Raw genomic sequence first — 19,363 nt, 5'->3', positions numbered from 1 at the left:
CAGGTTTGTTTGAATCCTAAGTCTACACCATGCTGTATTGCCATCTCCTAATTTTGATTCCTCCTTGTTCATTTTCAGGAATTAGCCGCTGTCAAGGACTCGCTCCTCCTTGACTCCTTACCTGGCCTTGCTGGCCTGGAGGGTAGCTCTTGGCCGAAACCTGGTACTGGAGAGCCATGGACCAGTACAGCCTTGGGGACGAGGGCACCCTTCCATCAGAAATGCACCTCCCTTCGTTTTCAGAGAGCCAAGGCCTCAACTGCAGTGACACCCTCAACCGAGAGTTGGGGCCCCACACGCGGGACCTGCTCTATGCTGGCCTGAGTGGTTTAGACCTGGACCCCAGTCTCCCAACGCCCGACGCACCCAGCGAGGCACTGGAGGACAACCTAGACACCCTGTCCCTGTACTCAGGGAAGGACAGTGATTCCGTGAAGCTGCTGGAAGAGTATGCAGATCCAGAATCTCAGACTTCCTTACCAGGTGAGAGACTATCGACCTGGGTAGGGGCCTGGCGGGATGCTGACAGTTCCTGCAGCAGCAGGGATTGCTGCACACAGGTGACTTAGGGAACAGGCGATTTCCTTTCCAAATGTGAAGTTATTCTGCACTTCCTAGTAAAGGAAATGAAACATTACCCTAGGGAATGATGTCAGTTCGTCCCAGTGTTAGGCCAGCCTTAGCATTTACAGGAATGTGCCTGTCCATTACTGCGTCTCAGAGGTTTTTGCCACCCTTCTGGAATAAACTGGGGTCCTGTTCATGCTGCTCCCTGCTTGTCTGACCTTCTGGGCCTCAGTGTCACCATCTGTAAAGTGTGTGTGGGGGGATAACATCCCTGTGCTCCCCCTCAGAAGACAGCAGTAAGAAGCAAAAGAAGAAACAATTGTAGAAGCACTTGACAGACTATAAAGCACTGGATACATGATAGCTTTTTTTTTTCCTAACATTGTTACATCTAATTTTAGACAAGCCCTTGATTCAGTTCTAAGTCTTTCTGTTCAGCAGCAAAGGAGTAAAGAGAGAGCTAGTGAAGTCATTAAGTGACTTGGTTAAATCTCCTTTTGGTTTTCCGTGAGCCTTGTTCCAGAAGATACTTCCGTTTTTTGTTTTAACCCTCTTCCTGGGTTCCTGGGTAAGTTGTTTAGGTGGGATGATGCACTAGAGCTTCGGACACTTACCGCACCATCACGTGCAGGGCCTCCAGCTCCAACGCGGTCCTGCACAGCAGGGTAAACCTTAGTTGGGGTAAGAAGCTCCAAAATATGCTGAAGCACGTGGTACAGTGGCAGGTTCCTCCGCCCCCCCCCATACACACAAGCTGCCGTGACAAGGTGTATGCCATACGTCTGTGTGGGAACGACAGCCACATGTGAAACCCTAGAATCACAAGACATCATACAGGACATCTGCAGTGTCACAGGCACCAGGCCAGACCCCGGACATAGCAATTAGGGGTCTCACCCAGAAAATTACCTGGGCAATGCTGGCAGTCTGACTAGGTATGCATTTTGCTAGGCAGTGAAACTGTAGCTTTTCTCAAATTTTCATAGGGGTTTATGCACACCTCCCCCCCATATTACAAATAATTAACCTAGTTCAACTTTTCCTAATTTTTAAAAAAGAATTATTTTATTTTTCTTTCTTTTTTTCTTTCTTTTACCCTCCCTCCCTCCTTCCCTCCCTCCCTCCCTTCCTTCCTTCCTTCCTTTCGTTCTTATTTGACCAGAAAGGGACAGAGAGAGAGAGAGAGAAAGTGAGAAAGCAAGCCATCAAGTCCAGGACTCCAATCTTGGTCTGCCATGTGGGAGTGTCCAGTGCCCTTAACCACCATGCCTTCTGCTAGCCCAATTTGTTTTTGTTTTTTAATTATTTACTTTTTATTTTAACATCATTTTAAAATTTTACTACAAGGCACATGTGCTCACCAGACAGAGAGAGAGAAAGAAAGTGAGAAAGCAAGCTGCCAGGTCTAGGACTTGAACTGTGATAAGCCATGTGGGAGTCCAGTGCCTTAACCACCATGTCACCTGCTGGTGCCTTCCTAATTTGTTTTAAACTTGATTTTTTTAACTTTATAAGAAAAATCAATCCAGTAAACATTACATTTCAACTCTTTACACTTCTCTAGCTTAAAATCAGGCCCCTATAAGTGCATACACTCATTATTTTTTTAAGTTAGAAAAGTAATTCACATTTATTGAAGAAAACTTAGAAAATAAGAACAGTATGAAAAATCACAACCCTGGCTCCCACATATAAATCTTTAAGTACATGCTTGAAGTCCCTCAGACATATGACAGAGGTGATATTGGGGTTAGCAGATGGCATAGCTGTTACGTCACTGGACTCCCACGCGGGCAGTTCAAGTCCCGGACTTGGTGGCTGGAAACTCACACTGGGCATGCGTGCATATGGGCCCAAGATCCTGGGAGGAAAATGGAGAAGGGATTACAGTGTGGCTACCCCCTTGGTGGGAGATTTCTCACACCCCCCCCTCTGGTGAGTGGCTGTGTCCTAAAGCGAAACCTATTTTGTGAGCTAGACAAGCCCTCATAGCTGCAGGCCTGGGCTTCTAGGGTCTCGAAGCAACTTCTCTATGCTCTGTTCTCCACTCCCGCTGTATCTGCCCTCGGAGCAAGGCAGACACCATTGCTCCCTTCTGCGCACACTGGCCCTTGAGCTATTTGAAGACGTCTTCCCTTCCCACTTGAGAATTCCCAGTTCTTCAGCTGTTGCACAGGTGACTTGATTCCTAAAAATGCCAGCCATTATTTTACCCAAGAGATACGGGAAACGTGCAAAATTCGGATATGCAAAAAGAGGAAAATAAACCTAATCCATTATCAGCCCCGTTCTCCCAGTCTGTTTTCTGCTCAAATGTATTTTTCTTTTCTAACAACTGGGATAATTCTGTTTTGTAATAGGCTGCTTTGTTTTCAGTAGTGTGGCATGAAAATCCTTTCATGTCACCAGATGTTTTTCTAGAGTTTTATTTTAAATGCCATGTGACAGGCCATGGAAGCCACGCTGCGGTCATCTGCTCGTTCTTCTGTCAGGTATTAGGTTGGTTCTCCATCTCGCCGTTAAAAGCAGCGGCACTGTTAACTCCCTGAGGGTCTGCTCTCTGCGGAGCTGTATCTGTTTCCTTAAGTTAAAACCCCAATGAGGAACTGGCCGGGCGAGTGCCAGGATTGATTCTTTCCAAGGTTTGATGATACCACTTTCCGGATTGCCCTTCCAAGCAGAATAGCAGGCGGTGGCGTGGAAAGCCCTGTCCGTCCTGGCCTGGCTGTGCTTCCGGCTGCCCATCCAGGCGCCCTCCTGCGGTTGTGGTCCTACCAGGGTGCTTGCTCGCCTCATCCACCCCTGCACTGTGTTTTTTGGCGTGGAGGAAGCTTGTTGGTTCTGAGAGCTGTAGGCTGCCCTGCGCTCTGCTTTCCCTGCTGTACGTAACCTGTGCTTTCTCCCTCTGTTTAGACCTGGGGCTGGGTGCACTGAAGGTGCCCAAAGAGGCTGACGAAGGAGGCAGAGCCACCTCAGGAAGTGCCCGGAAAGGCAAGCGGCAGCACGGTTCCCCTCAGAACCCACTTCTGGACTGCAGCCTCTGTGGGAAGGTGTTCAGCAGCGCCAGTTCTCTTAGCAAGCACTACCTGACACACAGCCAGGAGAGGAAGCACGTCTGCAAGATCTGCAGCAAGGCCTTTAAGCGCCAGGATCATCTGTACGTGGGGTCTGGTCAGGACACTGGCCATCCAGGGGCTGGTGCGAGTGGGCGTGTTCCTAGGTCTTTTTCCGTTCTCCGGGGTCGACCTGTCCCGTCCTCGGTTGGGCCTTCCCACCTCCCCGTTTCCAGGCGCGTGGACCTATGCTCAGATGCCAGCTCCGTTCTCACACAGCCGGTGTTTGAGCACAGGTTTGGCCTGGACAGGGTGCTCTGCCCTGACTCCCGGCTCATACCAGTGAGGAAACATTGCTTCCATTTGCAGATGAGGCCTTTGTCATTTAAAACTGCATAAAGGATCACTCCAAGGTCATCTCCTCATACTGTTTCTGTCTTGCTATAGGCAAAGCTCTGCATCCCCGGCAGGTGTCCGAGGAAAAGAGGCCATGTTCCACAGGAGTGTGTGTGTATGGGGGGTGGGTAGCACAGAGCATGAGAGATGGCCAGACACCTGTTTCTAGAACATGGAGCATTCGTACTTTTTCAGAGTCCGTGTGTGTGTGTGTGTGTGTGTGTGTGTGTATGTGTTTTGCTTTGAGGCATATGCACTTGCTGGAGACAGAGAAATAAAGAGAGGGAAAGTGAGAAGCCCCCCCACAAACAGTGCAACCCCTTCTCCTCCATCTCCCTCTTGGGAGTTCAGGCACACACGTATGCACCCAGCCTGTTTCTCAAGCCGTCTGGTCTGGGACTTGAACCACCAGCTGGCCACGTAGGTAGCCACCTTAAACTACTGTGCCCCCTGCTGGGCCCACTCCTGTTGTTTTTTAAAACTCTTGATTTTAAAAAGAAAGCCCAATTTAAGAATTAGGAGCAAAACTCCCTTTTCTTACCTGTGAGAAAATGAAACAAACTTTTTTCAAACCAAGAGCCTTCCATGTGGAAGGGGACAAGACCTTGCATTTTGTGTAGCATTTCCCGCTTCCACAGAGAGGTTTGAGTCACTCATCCTTCATTCCACCCTCGCCCGCCCCCACCCAGGGCCCATGTGCAGGGCAGGGGCTAAACTTAGGCCTCCTGGTTCCTTCTCTGCTGCTCCCTTCTGATGGAGGCCAGGGGTCAGCCTTTGGGGAAAAGGTTTTGCTGTTGATTAGACACACCCCATATGCCCCATGTACTGGTATGGGAATTTGGAGAGATATTTGCTCATTCATTAATATTTCTTTTTAAAAATTATTTTATTTAACTTTATTTATTTTATTTTGACAAGAGAGGGACAGAGCAAGAGAGTGAGAGAAAGTGAGAAAGCAAGCCACCAGGTCTAGGACTCGAACCGCAGTTGTCCAAGTGGGAGTCCAGCACCCTTAACCACCTCGCCACCTGCTGGCCCCCTCATTTGTTAATATTTCTAATATGTCAGTGATGCAATGTATTTACATGCATTTATGTTTACAGAAACCCTAGGCACAAAAGTTTTATTAATTAGGGATCTGTAAATTGGTGTTTTTGCTCTGTGGGTGAGGTCCCAGGGAGCCCTCTCTGGAGAGGAGACCTATGGTAAAGCTTAGACTCCTTTCTTGAGGGAGGGATAATCCCCAAGTTAGCCTCTCCTCAAGTGTATTCTGTAGAACTCTGGTTCTCAGGATGCTGATAGGGGCTATTTGAAAGGAAAAAAGGAAAGAGAGAGCCATGGAAAGTGAACTAGGTCTGTCTCTCTGTGGCTCTTACATTGGCTGCTATGCCATGTGAACCTTTACGGAGCCAATAGTGTTTTTCAAATGTTTGTCACCTGTGCCCACGTCCTCAGGGACCAACTCCGGAGGACTGGCGAACCCACTTTGGGGAAGGCGGATTTGGCTTCAGTGGCCTTTTTCCCCCCAGATGAGAGATTTGCTTAGAGGTGTGAGAGAGGACCACGGCCCTTCCAGGTTCTTAGGCAGAGTAGGGGCTGTGGGGGGGGCGCTCCCCGTGGAGCTGGGTGCGGTGCAGGTGCCTGCTGACCCTCGGCTGCTGCGAGGCGCCTGGGGCTCCCCGTTGTGTCTGTGCAGGACCGGGCACATGCTCACCCACCAGAAGACCAAGCCCTTCGTGTGCATCGAGCAGGGCTGCAGCAAGAGCTACTGCGACTACCGCTCCCTGCGCCGCCACTACGAGGTCCAGCACGGCCTGTGCGTCCTGAAGGAGGCCCCCCCAGAAGAGGAAGCCTGTGGGGACTCGCCCCAGGCCCCTGAGCCGGCCAGCCAGCCATCTGCCAGCAGCCTGCGGTCCCTGGTATCCCCGGAAGCTAGGTCCCCTGGCTCCCTCCTGCCCAACCGAGACCTCCTGCGCTGCATCGTGAGCAGCATCGTCCACCAGAAGCTCCCTTCTCCAGGCCCTGCCCCAACCGGGCCTTCAGACAGTGAAGGGAAGAGTATGGCCTGTCCCTGCCTTCCCTCGTCAGGGGCCTCCTGCACCCCGGCCGGCACCCCAGTGGCCCCAGGACCCCTGGGCACTGAGGTCCCTGAGGAGCTGCCTCCCACACAGAAGGAGCCAGCTGCTGACGTGTTCACAGCCGTCCATCCCAGGGTGAGCGAGAACAGTGCCCCTGACCCACCAGAGTCAGGGCCCCCGCTGCTCCAGCTCCCATCCACCCTGGAGGGCTGGCCCGAGGGCAGCTCCCTGCCTGCCTGCCTGCCTTTCCTGCGAGGCCAGACGGTCCCTGCCAGTTCCCAGCCATCGGGCCACAATTTCCAGTGGCTCCGGAACCTGCCGGGCTGCCCCAAGAGCAAAGGCAACAACGTGTTCGTGGTCCACAAGCCTTCCGTGGTGCCCGCCCGCGAGGGCTCCGAGTCTGGGCCTGGGTCCAGCAGCACCTGCCTGGCAGTGGAGCCCTCGTCTGGCTCAGGGGTCAGCCTGGAGGACATGCTACCCTTCCCCCCCACGCTCCCAAAGGCGCCCGGGGAGGTCTCCAGCGACCCCAGATACATCAGTGGGGAGGACGACTCCTGGGCTTCCAAGAAGAGTAGGTTGGACTGCGATTCGTACTCGTGGCAAAGCCCCGGGGAGCCTGGCCTGCAGGACGCCCAGAAACAGGGAGGGTTCCAGCCAGATGCCACACCACTTTTCCGGCAGCTGTTCCTGAAGTCGCAGGAGTCTCTGGTGAGCCACGAGCAGATGCAGGTGTTCCAGATGATCACCAAGTCCCAAAGGATCTTCTCCCACGCCCAGGTGGCGGCAGCCTCCTCCCAGCTCCCGGGGCCCGAGGGCAAGCAGGCTGCTGTGAAGCCACCGCAGGGGCCATGGCCGCTGCAGCCCCCACCACCGGCGTCCGCTGCTGACTCTCTTCATACCGGCCCTGGAAACCTGGGGCCAGAGGGATCCCCAGCCCGCAGGAGGAAAAACCTGCCAGTGGCTCCCAGAGAGACGTCCCCAGGCAGCACGAAGCGAGACTCAAAGGGAGGTCCAAAAGCGGCCACTGCTCTGCCTCCCCTCCCAGCGGCAGCCCTGGACCCTCCCGGGAACTCAGACCTCTCTTCCCTGGCCAAGCAGTTGCGATCATCGAAAGGGACCTTGGACCTGGGGGACATATTCCCTACTGCAGGCTCTCGGCAGCTGGGGGGCAATGAGCTGGCGCCAGGAGCCCAGCTGTCCGGGAAGCAGGCCCAGTCCGAAAATGGCTCAACTTCTGGGGCCACAAAAGGTGAAAAGAGCCTAGCCTGCTCCCGGGGTGCAGGCTACAGGCTCTTCTCGGGCAGCTCCAGGGCCCAGCGGTTCTCAGGCTTCCGGAAAGAGAAGGTGAAGATGGACTTGTGCTGCGCGGCGTCGCCCAGCCAAGTAGCCATGGCCTCCTTCTCATCCGCCGGGCCGCCAGCCGACGCCCCCCGGGACTCGAAGTCCAAGCTGACAATATTCAACAGGATCCAGGTACCGGGGCGGTGGAGCACAGGAAGACGGGAGTTTCACTGGGGTTTGCTTTAGCCTTAGGTGTCAGGCAGCTCTCTTCGATCTCCGGGAATCCTTAGGTGCGGTTTTGCAGGAGGAAATGAAGGTCAGCGAGATGGTGGTTCCCCTCACCACACACACGGAGGCCTGGATGGCCCAGAGTTGTCTAAAGCTCTCTGTCCTTTCGTTACCACATTGCTCATTTTTGCTTCTTATTTTCCTTTGAACTTGTCCCCTTAAATTCTTCAGAGGATGTAAAGGTGGAGATTCTCCCTTAAATATTCGTGCACAAAGCGGCCACATACTTTCTGACCACGAATTATGGTCTCCACAAGTCCAAGTGGATCCACTGCTGCGGGCCCCACGCCGTCCAGCGAGCTAACACCAGCCAGGCCTGCACACGTCGAGCCCACGTGGCCCATCTGAGCAGGCTGGCCACGGCCCGTGACGCCAGGCCCAGCATCCTTCCCATCAGATCTCACCTACCCCTCTTTCCCCCTTAACCAGCTTTTACTATTAGAATGCCGTATAATTTACCCTTTCACGGCGCCCAATTTAGTGGTTTTTAGTATATTGCCATGGTCGTACTGCAGCCATCATGACTGTATGTCAGATAGTTTCATCATCAACCCCCAAAAGCCGCATATTCCTTAGTTGACACCCCCAGCTTCCCCATTCCTCCAGCCCCTGGCAACCATGGTTCTATCTTCTGTCACCATGGACTCGCCTATTCCGGATGTCTGGCGTAAGTGGAATCGCACAGCGTGTGCAGCCTTTCACTGTGTGACGTCGGGTGTGTCCGCGTGGAAGCAGCTGGCAGTGCGCACTGCTGCTTACCGCTGAGTGGTAGACCATGGGCGGGTAGGCCACACTTGATCTCCGTAGGACATTTTGGTGGTCCCCACTCTTCGGCTGCTGTGAATGTTGTTACTGTAAGCATTCCCTGACATCCCAGTGTTCGTGTGGGTGCGTGTTCTCCCTGCCCTGGGGTCGTGCCGAGGAGTGGCACCGCGGGTCCCATGCAGCTCTGTAGTTAGTGTTTGAGGAACTGCCAGGCTGTTTGGCAAGCAGCTGCCCCATTGGATCTTCCCATCTGCAGTGTGTGAGGGCTGTCGTTCCCACATCCTCGCTCACACTTGTTAGTGTCTGTTTTTGCTTTGTTTTGTTTTCCGTGGTCGTCATTCTGGTGGATGAAAGTGGTATTTTACCGTGGTGTCGATTTGCATTTCCTCGCTGGCTATGGTGTCGAGCACCTGCCCTTGTGCTTTTTGGCCCTTTTGTCTTCTAAGAAGAGACATCTGTTTAGATCCTTTGCTCATTTAAAAAATTGAGTTATTATCTTGTGTGTGTGCACATTTGCTAGAGGGTGCGCAGGCTTGGCAGAGAGAGGCAGAGAGAGAGAGAGGAGAAGAGAGCCCCCATGGGGAGTGGTCATGTCGCAACTCCTTCCCCATGTCTCCCTCCTTTCAGGATTTTAGGCACACACACAAATACACACACTCTTGGTGTATTTATCAACTGCGCGATCTGGGACTGGAACCACATCACATTCTATTAGGATCTAGTGCCTTAACCAGGCCGCGGAGCCAGCCGGTTACTGTCTTTCATTACTGAGTTAGAAGAGTTCCCTATACATCAGCATGCAAGCCCCTTATCAGACACGGGGTTGGTAAATATTCTCCTTTTGTGGACCACCTTCATTTTGTTTATGGTATCGTCTACAGAACAAAAGTTTTCCATTTCATTTTTTTAAAGAATTATTTTATTTAACCATATATATATATATATATATATATATATAATTTGATCCGAGAGGTACAGAGTGTGGGGGTGGAGTGAGAAAGCAAGTCGCCAGGTCTGAGACTCGAACTATGGTTGGTCATGTGGGGGTCCAGCGCCCTTAACCACCATGTCTCCTGCCGGCCCCACAAAAGTTTTTCATTTCAGTGAAGTCCAGTTCGTCTGCTCTGACTTTCATTTTGCTTTGGTATCATAGCTAAGAAACCATGGCCTAACCTGAGGTCCCGAAGAGTGATTCGATGTTTTCCCCTTGAGTCTTCTCGTTCTAGCTCCTCCATGCCTCTTCATCTCCCATGCGCTGGCTCAGATGTGCTTTGCTCTGCAGGGTGGAAACATCTACAGGCTCCCCCATCCGAAGGAGGAGAACGTGGCAGGCGGATGGTAAGTGAAGCCTCTTGGCTCACCTGGTGCATTTGCTCCCACAGTGTTGGGTTTTTCTACACTGGCCTTGGGGAAGCAAGCTGGATGCTCTCAGTTCCAAAGAGGAGGCTTGTAGCCCCTGGAGGATTTGGGTAGCACTTCTGTTTTTTTAAGGATTTATCTAGCATTGTCAGTGGATTGGAGTTAAAAAAGAAAAAAAAAAACTGCTGAGGGACAGGGTCTTGTCACATTCTTTCCTGCCCACTGTATCACCCACAGTAACCAGCAAAATGGGGGCCCCGCAGACTGGCCAGAGCCCAGGGGCACTTTCGTGTGCAAGAACTGCAGCCAGATGTTCTACACCGAGAAGGGGCTGAGCAGCCACATGTGTTTTCACAGCGAGCAGTGGCCGTCGCCTAGAGGCAAGCAGGAGCAGCAGGTGAGGGGACGGGCTCTGGAGAAGTCGACTGGTGCCGCCTGTCTCAGGGTACAGACCTGATCCTGGAGCAAGTGGGGCAGCAAGGGCCGTGCTATCCCCAGGCCTGGCCCGCTTCTGCCCGTCCTCACTGCCCAGGAGCTTGGCCACTGTCTCAGCTGTCCTCGGGGTGGCTCTTGCGCCTGCCACTGCTTCTCTCAAAGAGCCATCTCCTCCACTTAGATGTTTGGCATGGAGTTTTGCAAGCCACCGAGGCAGGTGCTGAGGCCAGAGGGAGACGGACAGAGTCCCCCAGGAGCCAAGAAGCCCTTGGACAGCTCAGCCACAGCCCCTTTGGTTCCCCCCATGTCAGTCCCCATGGCTCCTGAAATCCGACCCCCAGGGAGTTTGGCTGAGGTGGGTGCTCCCCAGCCTGCCTCCTTCCTGCTACATTTCCCACCTACCAGTGGGAGCCATGGGAAACCCTAACCAAACAGCACAGGAATCCTGACTCTGAGGAGTTGTACTCATGTGCAGCTTCATCCAGTCCTGCAGGAGTCACTGAGCCCCTCTGCTCCGGGTTCTGCCCCCAGGAGCTCCCAGTCCAGTGGGAGAGACCTCTACCCACATAGTGATGACTGGAGAGTGCAGGGCCACTGTGGGGAGCAGAGCAAGCTGGAGAAGCTCTGAAGGGGTTCCTGACCCAGCCTGAGGGATCAGGAAGGGCTTCCTGGAGCAAGAGGTATCAGAACTAAGGATGAGAATGTAAAGTTGGCAGAGAGGAGGGGAGATCTTGTGGAGGCAAAAAACAGCATTGAAAGTGTAAGCAGTGGGTCTTGGCCTCAGCTCGGTGGTTGTACTGGGCGCCCACACTCGGAGAGGCTCATGCTGGCCTTGGGGACAGGACACATGCATCCCAAGGTCCTGAGTCAGTGACTAGGCCCCATCTTTGGTCTCACAGGAGCACTGTCATTTGAGCAGAGCACTTTACCATTTTGTCACACTGTCACACTATGTCTCTGGCCTCACCTTTTAAGTGACAGTCTTTTTTTTTTTTTTAATGTAGAGGTTTTTGCTATAGGGCGCTTGCGCTCACCAGACAGAGAGAGACAGAGAGATAGAAAGTGAGAAATCACCCCCCAGAGGGGATGGCCACGCCGCAATCCCTTCTCCTCCATTCTCCTCTCGGGATCTTGGGCACGCATGCACATGCGCCCAGTGTGAGTTTAAGCCACTGGGTCCGGGACTCGAACCACGATCGACTACATGGGAGTCCAGCAACATAGTCATTACGCTAACTGCTGGTCCTAAGTCACAGTCATTTTGAAAACTGAAGTTGCCCACACACATTCACACATTTCCAGAACTTTCCGAGGCAGAACTCTGAAGTGAGTGCCTGAGAACCTCCAGCCTTGGAATGTAGTCAGGGCCCTCGGGGTCAGCTCAGGCTGAGCGGTGGCCGCAAGGTGGCGACTGGGGCTCTGGGCGTGGCACAGTGGGTGTGCATGTCATATCCTGCCTCCACAGCCAGTCCCCTTTTCCTACCCTCACGCCACCCTGGAGACTGCCTGGTGTAGAGATGGCCTCGAGTAACCACACGTGGTTCTGTTCTCTAGGGACAAGAGAAAGACGGGGAGGAGAGAGATGGCAGGGAGAACAGCCAACACAGGAAGCGGAAGAAGCGCCCCCAGCCCAAGGCTGTGTCCGCCCCTCCTCCCCCCTCCACGTCTGGGGAGCCGGGTGCCGGAGGGTGCCACCAGAGCTGCCTGCGGTCTCCAGTGTTCCTGGTGGACCGCCTCCTGAAGGGCCTGTTCCAGTGCTCCCCCTACACGCCACCTCCCATGCTCAGCCCCATCCGGGAGGGCTCGGGGCTGTACTTCAGCACGCTCTGTTCCACGTCCACTCAGGCCAGTCCCGACCAGCTCGTCGGTTCTGCGTTTGGTGAGTGAGGCTGGAGCATTCCCCCTCGGAGCACTCCCTGGGTAGGACTCCGGGCCACACTCACTCCTTTGTAGCGCAAGGATTCTCTCCAGGCTGCCCTGTGTCTGGTTAGAGGGCCTACCGTGTCAAGAAGTGCTCCAGGACCACCTGGACCAACAGCCTTCTAGCCGCTTAAACTTGATAGCCAGAAAGAAAACATAGAGGCCATTTAGATGGACCACCTTTCTTTCTTCTTTTTTTTTTTTTTCTTTTTAAGGTTTTTGCCATAGGGCTTGCCAGAGAGAGACAGAGACAGTGAGAAGGAAGGTGAGAACTCACTCCCCAGGGTGGATGGCCACGCTGTAATCCCTTTTCCTCCATCCTCTTCATGGGATTTTGGGCATGCACGCACACACACACATGTGCCTGATGTGATTTTCAAGCCACCTGGTCAGGGACTTGAACCACAGTCGGCCATGTGGGATTTGAGCGCCTTAAACATTATGTCACCTGCTGGCCCTTAGATGGACCACCTTCCTGCATGCCTTTCTGTGTGATTTTCTTATTAGCTTTACTGAGACATGATTCATGTACCATGCAGTCACCCGCTTAAAGTGTGCGGTGTTTTTTAAGATATTCACAAGGCTATGCACTTATTATATTGTCTAATTTAAGAGCATTTCAGCATCCCTAGAAGCCTGTCTGCCAGTGGCCTTCCTCTTCCCCCACATCCCCACAGTGCATACCCCGCTTCCCAGCCCTGCTGCCACCACTTATCAGTCCTTGTATAGATTGACCTGTTCTGGACTTTTTTTTTTGGGGGGGGGAGTTTTTGCTATAGGGCATGTGCGTTCGCCAGACTGACAGAGAGACAGACAGAAAGTGAGAAATCACCCCCCAGGGGGGATGGCCACGCTGAAATCCCTTCTCCTCCACTCTCCTCTTGGGATCTTGGGCACACATGCACACGCGCCCAGCGTGAGTTTTAAGCCACTGGGTCCGGGACACGAACCGCGGTCGACTACATGGGAGTCCAGAGACATAGCCATTATGCTAACTGCTGGTCCCTGGACTTTTCATATAATTGGAATGATAGAGTCCGTGACTTTTCGTGTTTAATGTGTCACGGTTCATCATGTTGTAGCATCTGTCAGCACTTTGATTCATTCCTTTCATGGCTGGTTAATAGTTCAGTGTGGACTAATCATGTAGTGTTTCTGTGTTTAATGGGTGATGGGCATTTGATTATTTCCACTTTTTGGCTATTATGAGTAATGTTGCTGTGAGCATTCGTGCACAAATTTGTATGTGGACACATATTTTTTATTTCTCTCAGGCAGATACCTAGGAGAGAAATGCCGGGTCATACAGTAACTCTGTGTTGAACTGTGTACGGTTAAACAGCCACGCTGGTTTTATTCTACTTATTTTAATTTTTTTCCTTATTCATAGTAAAGCACACATGTGAGCGTGATAGAGAAAGATGAGCATCCTTCACAGGTTCTAGTCAGACCACGCTCCCTCTCCACCCCATTCAATCTTGGTCGCTCTCACATGTGCCCAGCATGGCGTGCAGGCTGGCCAGGTGGCAGCGCATCATTTAAAATCCGCACCAGCGGAAGATGAAAGCTCTGATTTCTCCACATTCTTGTCAACACTTGCTATTGTCCGTCTTTTTGTTATAGCCATCCTAGGAGGTTTAAAATAGTATCTCATTGTAGTCTTGCTTTGCATTTCCCTGATGGCTAATGGTGGTGAGCACCCTTCCATTGCTTACTGTCCATTTTTATATTTATTTCACCTTCATTTTTCAGGATTAGTTTGTCGGGTATGAAAGTCTTGGTTGATGGGGCCAACTGGTGGTGCAGTAGTTAAGGAACTGGATGCCCACACAGTCAACCGCAGTTTGAGTTCTAGACGTGGTGGCTTGAAACTCATGCCGGGCGCTTGTGCATGCATGCCCAAAATCTCAAGAGGAGAACGGAGAAGGGATTGTGGTGTGGCCAGCCCCCTCAGGGGTGATTTCTCACTTTCTCTCTGTCCCGCTGGCAAGCACACATGCCCTATAACAAAAACTTCTAAATAAAAACAAAACAGATTTAAATTTTCAGCACTTTGGATATGTTTTCCGCTGTCTTCTGAGCACCAGTGTTTCTAGCGAGAAGTCATCCGTCAATCTGACTGGGGTCCCGTTACATGTAATGAGGCGTTGCTTTGAGATTTTATCTGACTTTCAACATTTTGCATGGCTATTGATCTTTTTGTGTTGATTGTACTTGGCATTCACAGAGCTTCGTGGATGTAGATATTGTTTTTCTTTAAATTTAGAAGATTTCCAGCCGTTCTTTATGCATTTGCTCTCTCTCCTCTCCCCTCCTCGGTCCCACTCCCATTAGGCAGTGTGGGTGCTGCATTTAATAGTGTCCCACATTTCTCTGAGGCTAGCTCCACTTTTCATTTTTTTCTGTTTTTCAGGTTTTGTGATCACTGTTGATCTGTCTTCCAATTTGCTGATTATTTCATTTTGCCAACTGAAACTTATTGAACCCCAGTTTGGTTATTGTGCATTTAAAAATAACTATTTAATTTTATTTATTATTATTATTATTTTAATTTAGCTAGAGAGAGAAGGAAAGTGAGAAAGCAAGCTACCAGATCTGGGATTCAAACTGCGGTCAGCCACGTGAGAGTCCAGTGCTTTAACCACCACCCACCCGCCGACTCCACGGTTACTGTACATTTTAACCCCGGAATTTCCATTTGGTTCTTCTGTTGATCCTTTCTGTCTCTGGGCCAGCAGGTGGCATAGTGGTTGGGGTGCTGGACTCCCACATGACCGCCTATGATTTGAGTTCTGGACCTGGTGACTTGCTTTCTCACTTTCCCTCTCTCTCTCTGTCTTTGTCTCTCTCTAGTGAGTGCACATGGCCTATAGCAAATTAAAAATTATTATAATAAAATTAAATCAACATTCTTTTTAAAAAGTTTGTCTTTTAGTGATATTCTCTCTTTGATGAGAAGTTGTCATTATATTAGGTTGTCGGGAAAGTCATAACGTGTTTTCTATGATTTTCTATGCAGAAATGTGCCACGACTTTCCCAACGGCTCACTCCTCTCCTTAGTTACTAAGCAGGGAGGGAGGGCATGGAGGAGAGTGGAAGCTTCCCCCGGCTGTGGCTACTTGGAGTGGACCCCTTGGGGTAGAGGTCTGTTACACAGAGCTGGGAACCAAGTGGGTACGGGAGCAGGTCGTGCCCCAAATGCCAGACTCTTGTTCTGATCAAGATTTAGTCTGCTTCTTTTGAGAGATTTTTTTTTTTTTGAGAGGTTTTCGCTATAGGATGCATGTACTCGCCAGACAGAGACATAGAGACAGAGAGCGAGAAATCACCCCCCAGAGGGGATGGTCATGCCGCAGTCCCTTCTCCTCCATTCTCCTCTCGGGATCTTGGACACGCACGCACACATGCCTGGCGTGAGTTTTAAGCCACCGGGTTTGGGACGCGAACCGCAGTCAACCACGTGGGAGCCCAGCGACATAGCCATTACGCTAACTGCTGGTTCCCGAGATTTAGTCTGCTTCTTAAAGTTGTGTTTATTATGGGACCAGCAGGTGGCATGGAGGTTAAGTTGCTGGATCCTACAAGGCTGGCTATGTGATTTGAGTCCCAGACCCGGCAGCTTGAAAATCACACTGTATGCAAAATCCCAAGAAGAGAGCAAAGGAGAAGGGAGTGTGCATGGGTACTCCCCTGAGGTGGGGGTGTGCTCGCTCTCTCTCTCTCTCTGTACCCTATAGCAAAAACTTAACATAAATAAAGTTGTGTTTATTTTATCATTTCTTATTCACATTTAATTATTGTACATCTTTGTGGGGTAGTTGATTTTCTTTTTTTTAATTTTTAAAAGAATTATTTATTTAATTTTATTTATTCATTCATTTTATTTTTTATTATTATTATTTTTTTAATTTCACCAGAAAGACATAGAGACTGAAAGAGGGAAAGTGAGAAAGCAAGCCACCAGGTCCAAGACTCGAACTGTGGTTGGCCATGTGGGAGTCCAGCACCCTTATCCATCACGCCACCTGCCGGCCCCGGTTGATTTTCTTGAATATCTATTTCTCCAAATGTTGTATGGCCTTAGGGCAATTTCCAGAGGCTCTAACTTACTGGTTTTATATATACATTCCATTTTTACCAGTTAATTTGTTTGACGAGCTCCTCCTTCTGCCTTTTCTGAAGTCCCGCCCTCTCCCGTGGCATCTTCAGGAGGCTTTTGGTTGTGTCTGTGAAGGCAGGCCAGAGGGCGCTGCGGGTCACTTCCTGAGGTCGGGCCAGTCTTCCTGAGGCTGTTCGCTGTGCGTTTTCCAGGTCACGTGGATGGCTCCTTTGACATCTGCGTGGTGAAGGATGACACCAAGATCAGCATTGAACCGTAAGCTGGAACAGCCCTAGAACCCAAGGGCCCTTCTGTGTAAGGAAGCCTTACCTCCCTCCGTTCCTGTCAGTTTTCCTCCCAGGCTCCTCCTGCACAGGGCAGTCAGGTCTAGCTGCAAGGGGCTCCCCAAGAGAGGAGCAGAGGATTTCTCCCGATAGCCATGGGAGGTTCCCAGTGGTCCTCCTGCCCGGATGAGCACAGTTGGCCATGCAGCAGCAGCAGGCTGCCCAGCTCTGGGCTTCCAGGGCATCGACGCCGGCACAGTGTGGTACTCGAGTCCTACGTACCCCAGGGCAGATGTGGCTTTGGGCACAGAGTACGCTGGGCTCAGCGTGTCCCTCCTGTCCCAGGCCCCAAAAGGAGAGGGTGATGGCGAAAATGGAGGAAGGCAGTGTCCCTGGGGGGTTTCTGAAGTGCTCGCGCATGTCACATCGGTCGGGGATGATAAGTGCCCGGCGTGTCTGAGAAGTGGCAGAGGGCGTGCCCAGAGCCGGCCTGGCCCTGGAGCAGAGTCCACGGTCTCAGATCTCCCAGCTCGGTCACGCTCACGGGTCCCACGTCCCTCTCTGGTGTGTGGCCTCATTTCAGACACATCAACCTCGGAAGCCGGTTCCAGGCCGAGATCCCGGAGCTCCAGGAGAGGTCACTGGCTGGGACTGACGAGCATGTCGCTTCTCTGGTCTGGAAGCCGTGGGGCGATGTGATGACCAACCCAGAGACGCAGGACAGAGGTGGCTGAGGCCGAGGCTCGAGCCCCGAGACCCTCTTCCCCTTCATCTCCCAGGAGTTTCTCCTCCCAGTGGAGCTCTCAGGACTTGAAGCAGTGCCTCTGGGTGGGGGAGGCCCTCAGCCCCGCAGTGCCCGTCCCGAGCTGCCCCCCACCTCTCCTCACCTCACCCCACCTCTCCTCACCTCACCCCACCTCTCCTCACCTCACCCCACCTCTCCTCACCTCATCATCGGCTGGGCGGGGCCTTTCTCGGGCACGCGCTGGATCGGCTGGTCGGGCCATTCTGAGCCAGTGCCAGGGCGGGCTTTCGGCTCCTCCCTGGACCCCCACTTCGCACACACAGCCCACCCTCGATCGAGATGTAGAGGCAAAGAAGGTGGAAAGAAGCCCCTCCGTGCTGTCGGGGAGGTGTCCTCTCGGGCACCTGCTGACTCCCTCGTGCCTTCTCCTCCTCATCCTGTCACTCCGTGGGCGCCGCTTGCTGGGAACCAGTGACAGAACTCTGCAACGTGGCGTGCTCTAGCGTGATGCCGGGCGGGGGCACCAACCTGGAGCTGGCACTGCACTGCCTGCACGACGCCCGGGGCGATGTGCAGGTGAGGCGGGTGGGGCTGGGGGGTTCAGGTGCACACCTCGCGCCATCCACCTGGGCTTCACAGCTGATGGAGGCCGCGCAGCTTCTCCCAATGTGGAGGTTAGCGTGGTCCTGGCGAGTTGTCTGTAGGGACAGCTCAGATATGAGCTCCGGGAGTCAGTTACTCACCCAGGCAACACCGGAGCGCTGCGGCTCCTCCATCATAGCTCGGGGCCCTGGGGAGGGCTCAGGCCTTACGTTCATTTGCTCTGGTGATGGAGCCTTAAAAACCCGTGTATGCAAACCTCTGATGCAACGGCAGTGCCTCTAGCTACTAGGAAGCCCTTCCTCACAACTCCAAGGGTTAGACAGTGTTAGAGCCCGACTCTGGGGACCAGCAAGTGGCATAATGTTTACCTTCCTGGGCTCCCAAATGGTTGACTGCGGTTCAAGTCCCACACCTGGTGGCTTAAAACTCATGCTGGGTGTGTTTGTGCACGTGCTCAAAATTCCAAGAGGAGACTGGAGGAGAAGGGGTTGTGGTGTGGCCATCCCCCCTGGGGGGTGATTTCTCACTTTCTGTCTCTTTGTCTCTCTGGCAAGCACACACACCCTATAGCAAGAACCTCTCAAAAACAAAAACAAAGCCATGTATGAAAACATGGAGATGATGCTAGAAAGCGGCACACCGGAGCCTCATCGAGAGAGCCCTGCTGCGAGGACTCGGGCAGTGGTGTGGGCCACGTGCCTGCGGACAGCTCGCTGGCTGGGAGCTGTCCGAGCACCGACCACTCGGAGGAGGGAGTGACTTTCGGGTTGGCTGTCTGTGCTTCTCCAAAGGGTGAAAGGATGGAGCACCCCTCAACCCCATCGCTCCCTCCTTTTGTTCTAGGTGGCCTTGGAGACCCTCTTACTTGGAGGACCCCGGAAGCCTCGGGCTCACCCGCTCGCTGACTACCGCTACACAGGTGATTGGAGGAAACCTGGGGTCCCTGGGACCAGGCAGTCAGTAGCAAGTGCTGCCCCATCCCTCAGGGTTCCCCGGGGCCTTTGCTGGCCTGTGCAGAGGGCCCACCCTCCCCAGTGACTCAGTGAGCGCTGCTTTCTCTGAGAGAGCCGCCTTCCTATTTTCCAGTGGCCCCCATGGGCTCTGCCTAGCCAAGAAGGGGGCTCCTCATTAAACATAATGGTTAAAAGAAATAAAATGAAATAAATAATTCTTTAAAAAAAATTTAAAAGGGGGCCAGCAGGTGGTATGTTGGTTAAGGTGCTGGACTCCCACAAGGCCAACCGTGGTTCAAGTCCAGACCTGGCAGCTTTCTCTCTCTCTCTTTTTCCCTCTGGTCAAATTAATAATAATAATAATTAAGATAAATAAAGTGAGATGATAATATAAAAAAAAAATTACGAGAAGGGGCTACTGACCAGAGAGACAGAGGATATAGTGAGGGTAGGGTGGTGGCATGGGGCTCAGGGTCAGTGGTCGAGCTCCCAGCCCCAGAGTACGGCAGGCGGGGGGCCCCGCCCGCCTCTGGCGA

The 19,363-nt window shown here is 52.5% G+C and overlaps 1 protein-coding gene across 4 annotated transcripts in view; it reads left to right on the top strand.

The window, feature by feature from the left end:
* ZNF541 (zinc finger protein 541) overlaps positions 1 to 19,363 on the top strand; it is a 37,701-nt gene that overhangs the window by 10,772 nt on the left and 7,566 nt on the right. For 3 of the 4 annotated variants that reach the window (XM_006142129.1, XM_006142127.1, XM_006142128.2), the window contains exons 2-11: positions 79 to 483; positions 3,481 to 3,724; positions 5,713 to 7,567; positions 9,711 to 9,766; positions 10,025 to 10,184; positions 11,777 to 12,101; positions 16,455 to 16,518; positions 17,110 to 17,252; positions 17,744 to 17,847; positions 18,718 to 18,793. In XM_006142129.1, the coding sequence (XP_006142191.1) occupies positions 177 to 483; positions 3,481 to 3,724; positions 5,713 to 7,567; positions 9,711 to 9,766; positions 10,025 to 10,184; positions 11,777 to 12,101; positions 16,455 to 16,518; positions 17,110 to 17,252; positions 17,744 to 17,847; positions 18,718 to 18,793 (3,334 nt within the window). In that variant the 5' untranslated portion in view covers positions 79 to 176. Of the gene's footprint in view, positions 1 to 78; positions 484 to 3,480; positions 3,725 to 5,712; positions 7,568 to 9,710; positions 9,767 to 10,024; positions 10,185 to 10,403; positions 10,578 to 11,776; positions 12,102 to 16,454; positions 16,519 to 17,109; positions 17,253 to 17,743; positions 17,848 to 18,717; positions 18,794 to 19,363 lie in introns of all 4 variants that reach the window. The other variant, XM_006142130.1, reaches the window with a different exon arrangement.

This window comes from Tupaia chinensis, unplaced genomic scaffold (assembly GCF_000334495.1).
Source record: "Tupaia chinensis unplaced genomic scaffold, TupChi_1.0 Scaffold000067_1, whole genome shotgun sequence".
NCBI classification, from domain to species: domain Eukaryota; kingdom Metazoa; phylum Chordata; class Mammalia; order Scandentia; family Tupaiidae; genus Tupaia; species Tupaia belangeri.
The sequence above is the reverse complement of the archived record's forward strand: the minus strand, read 5'-3'. Positions and strand labels throughout refer to the sequence as shown.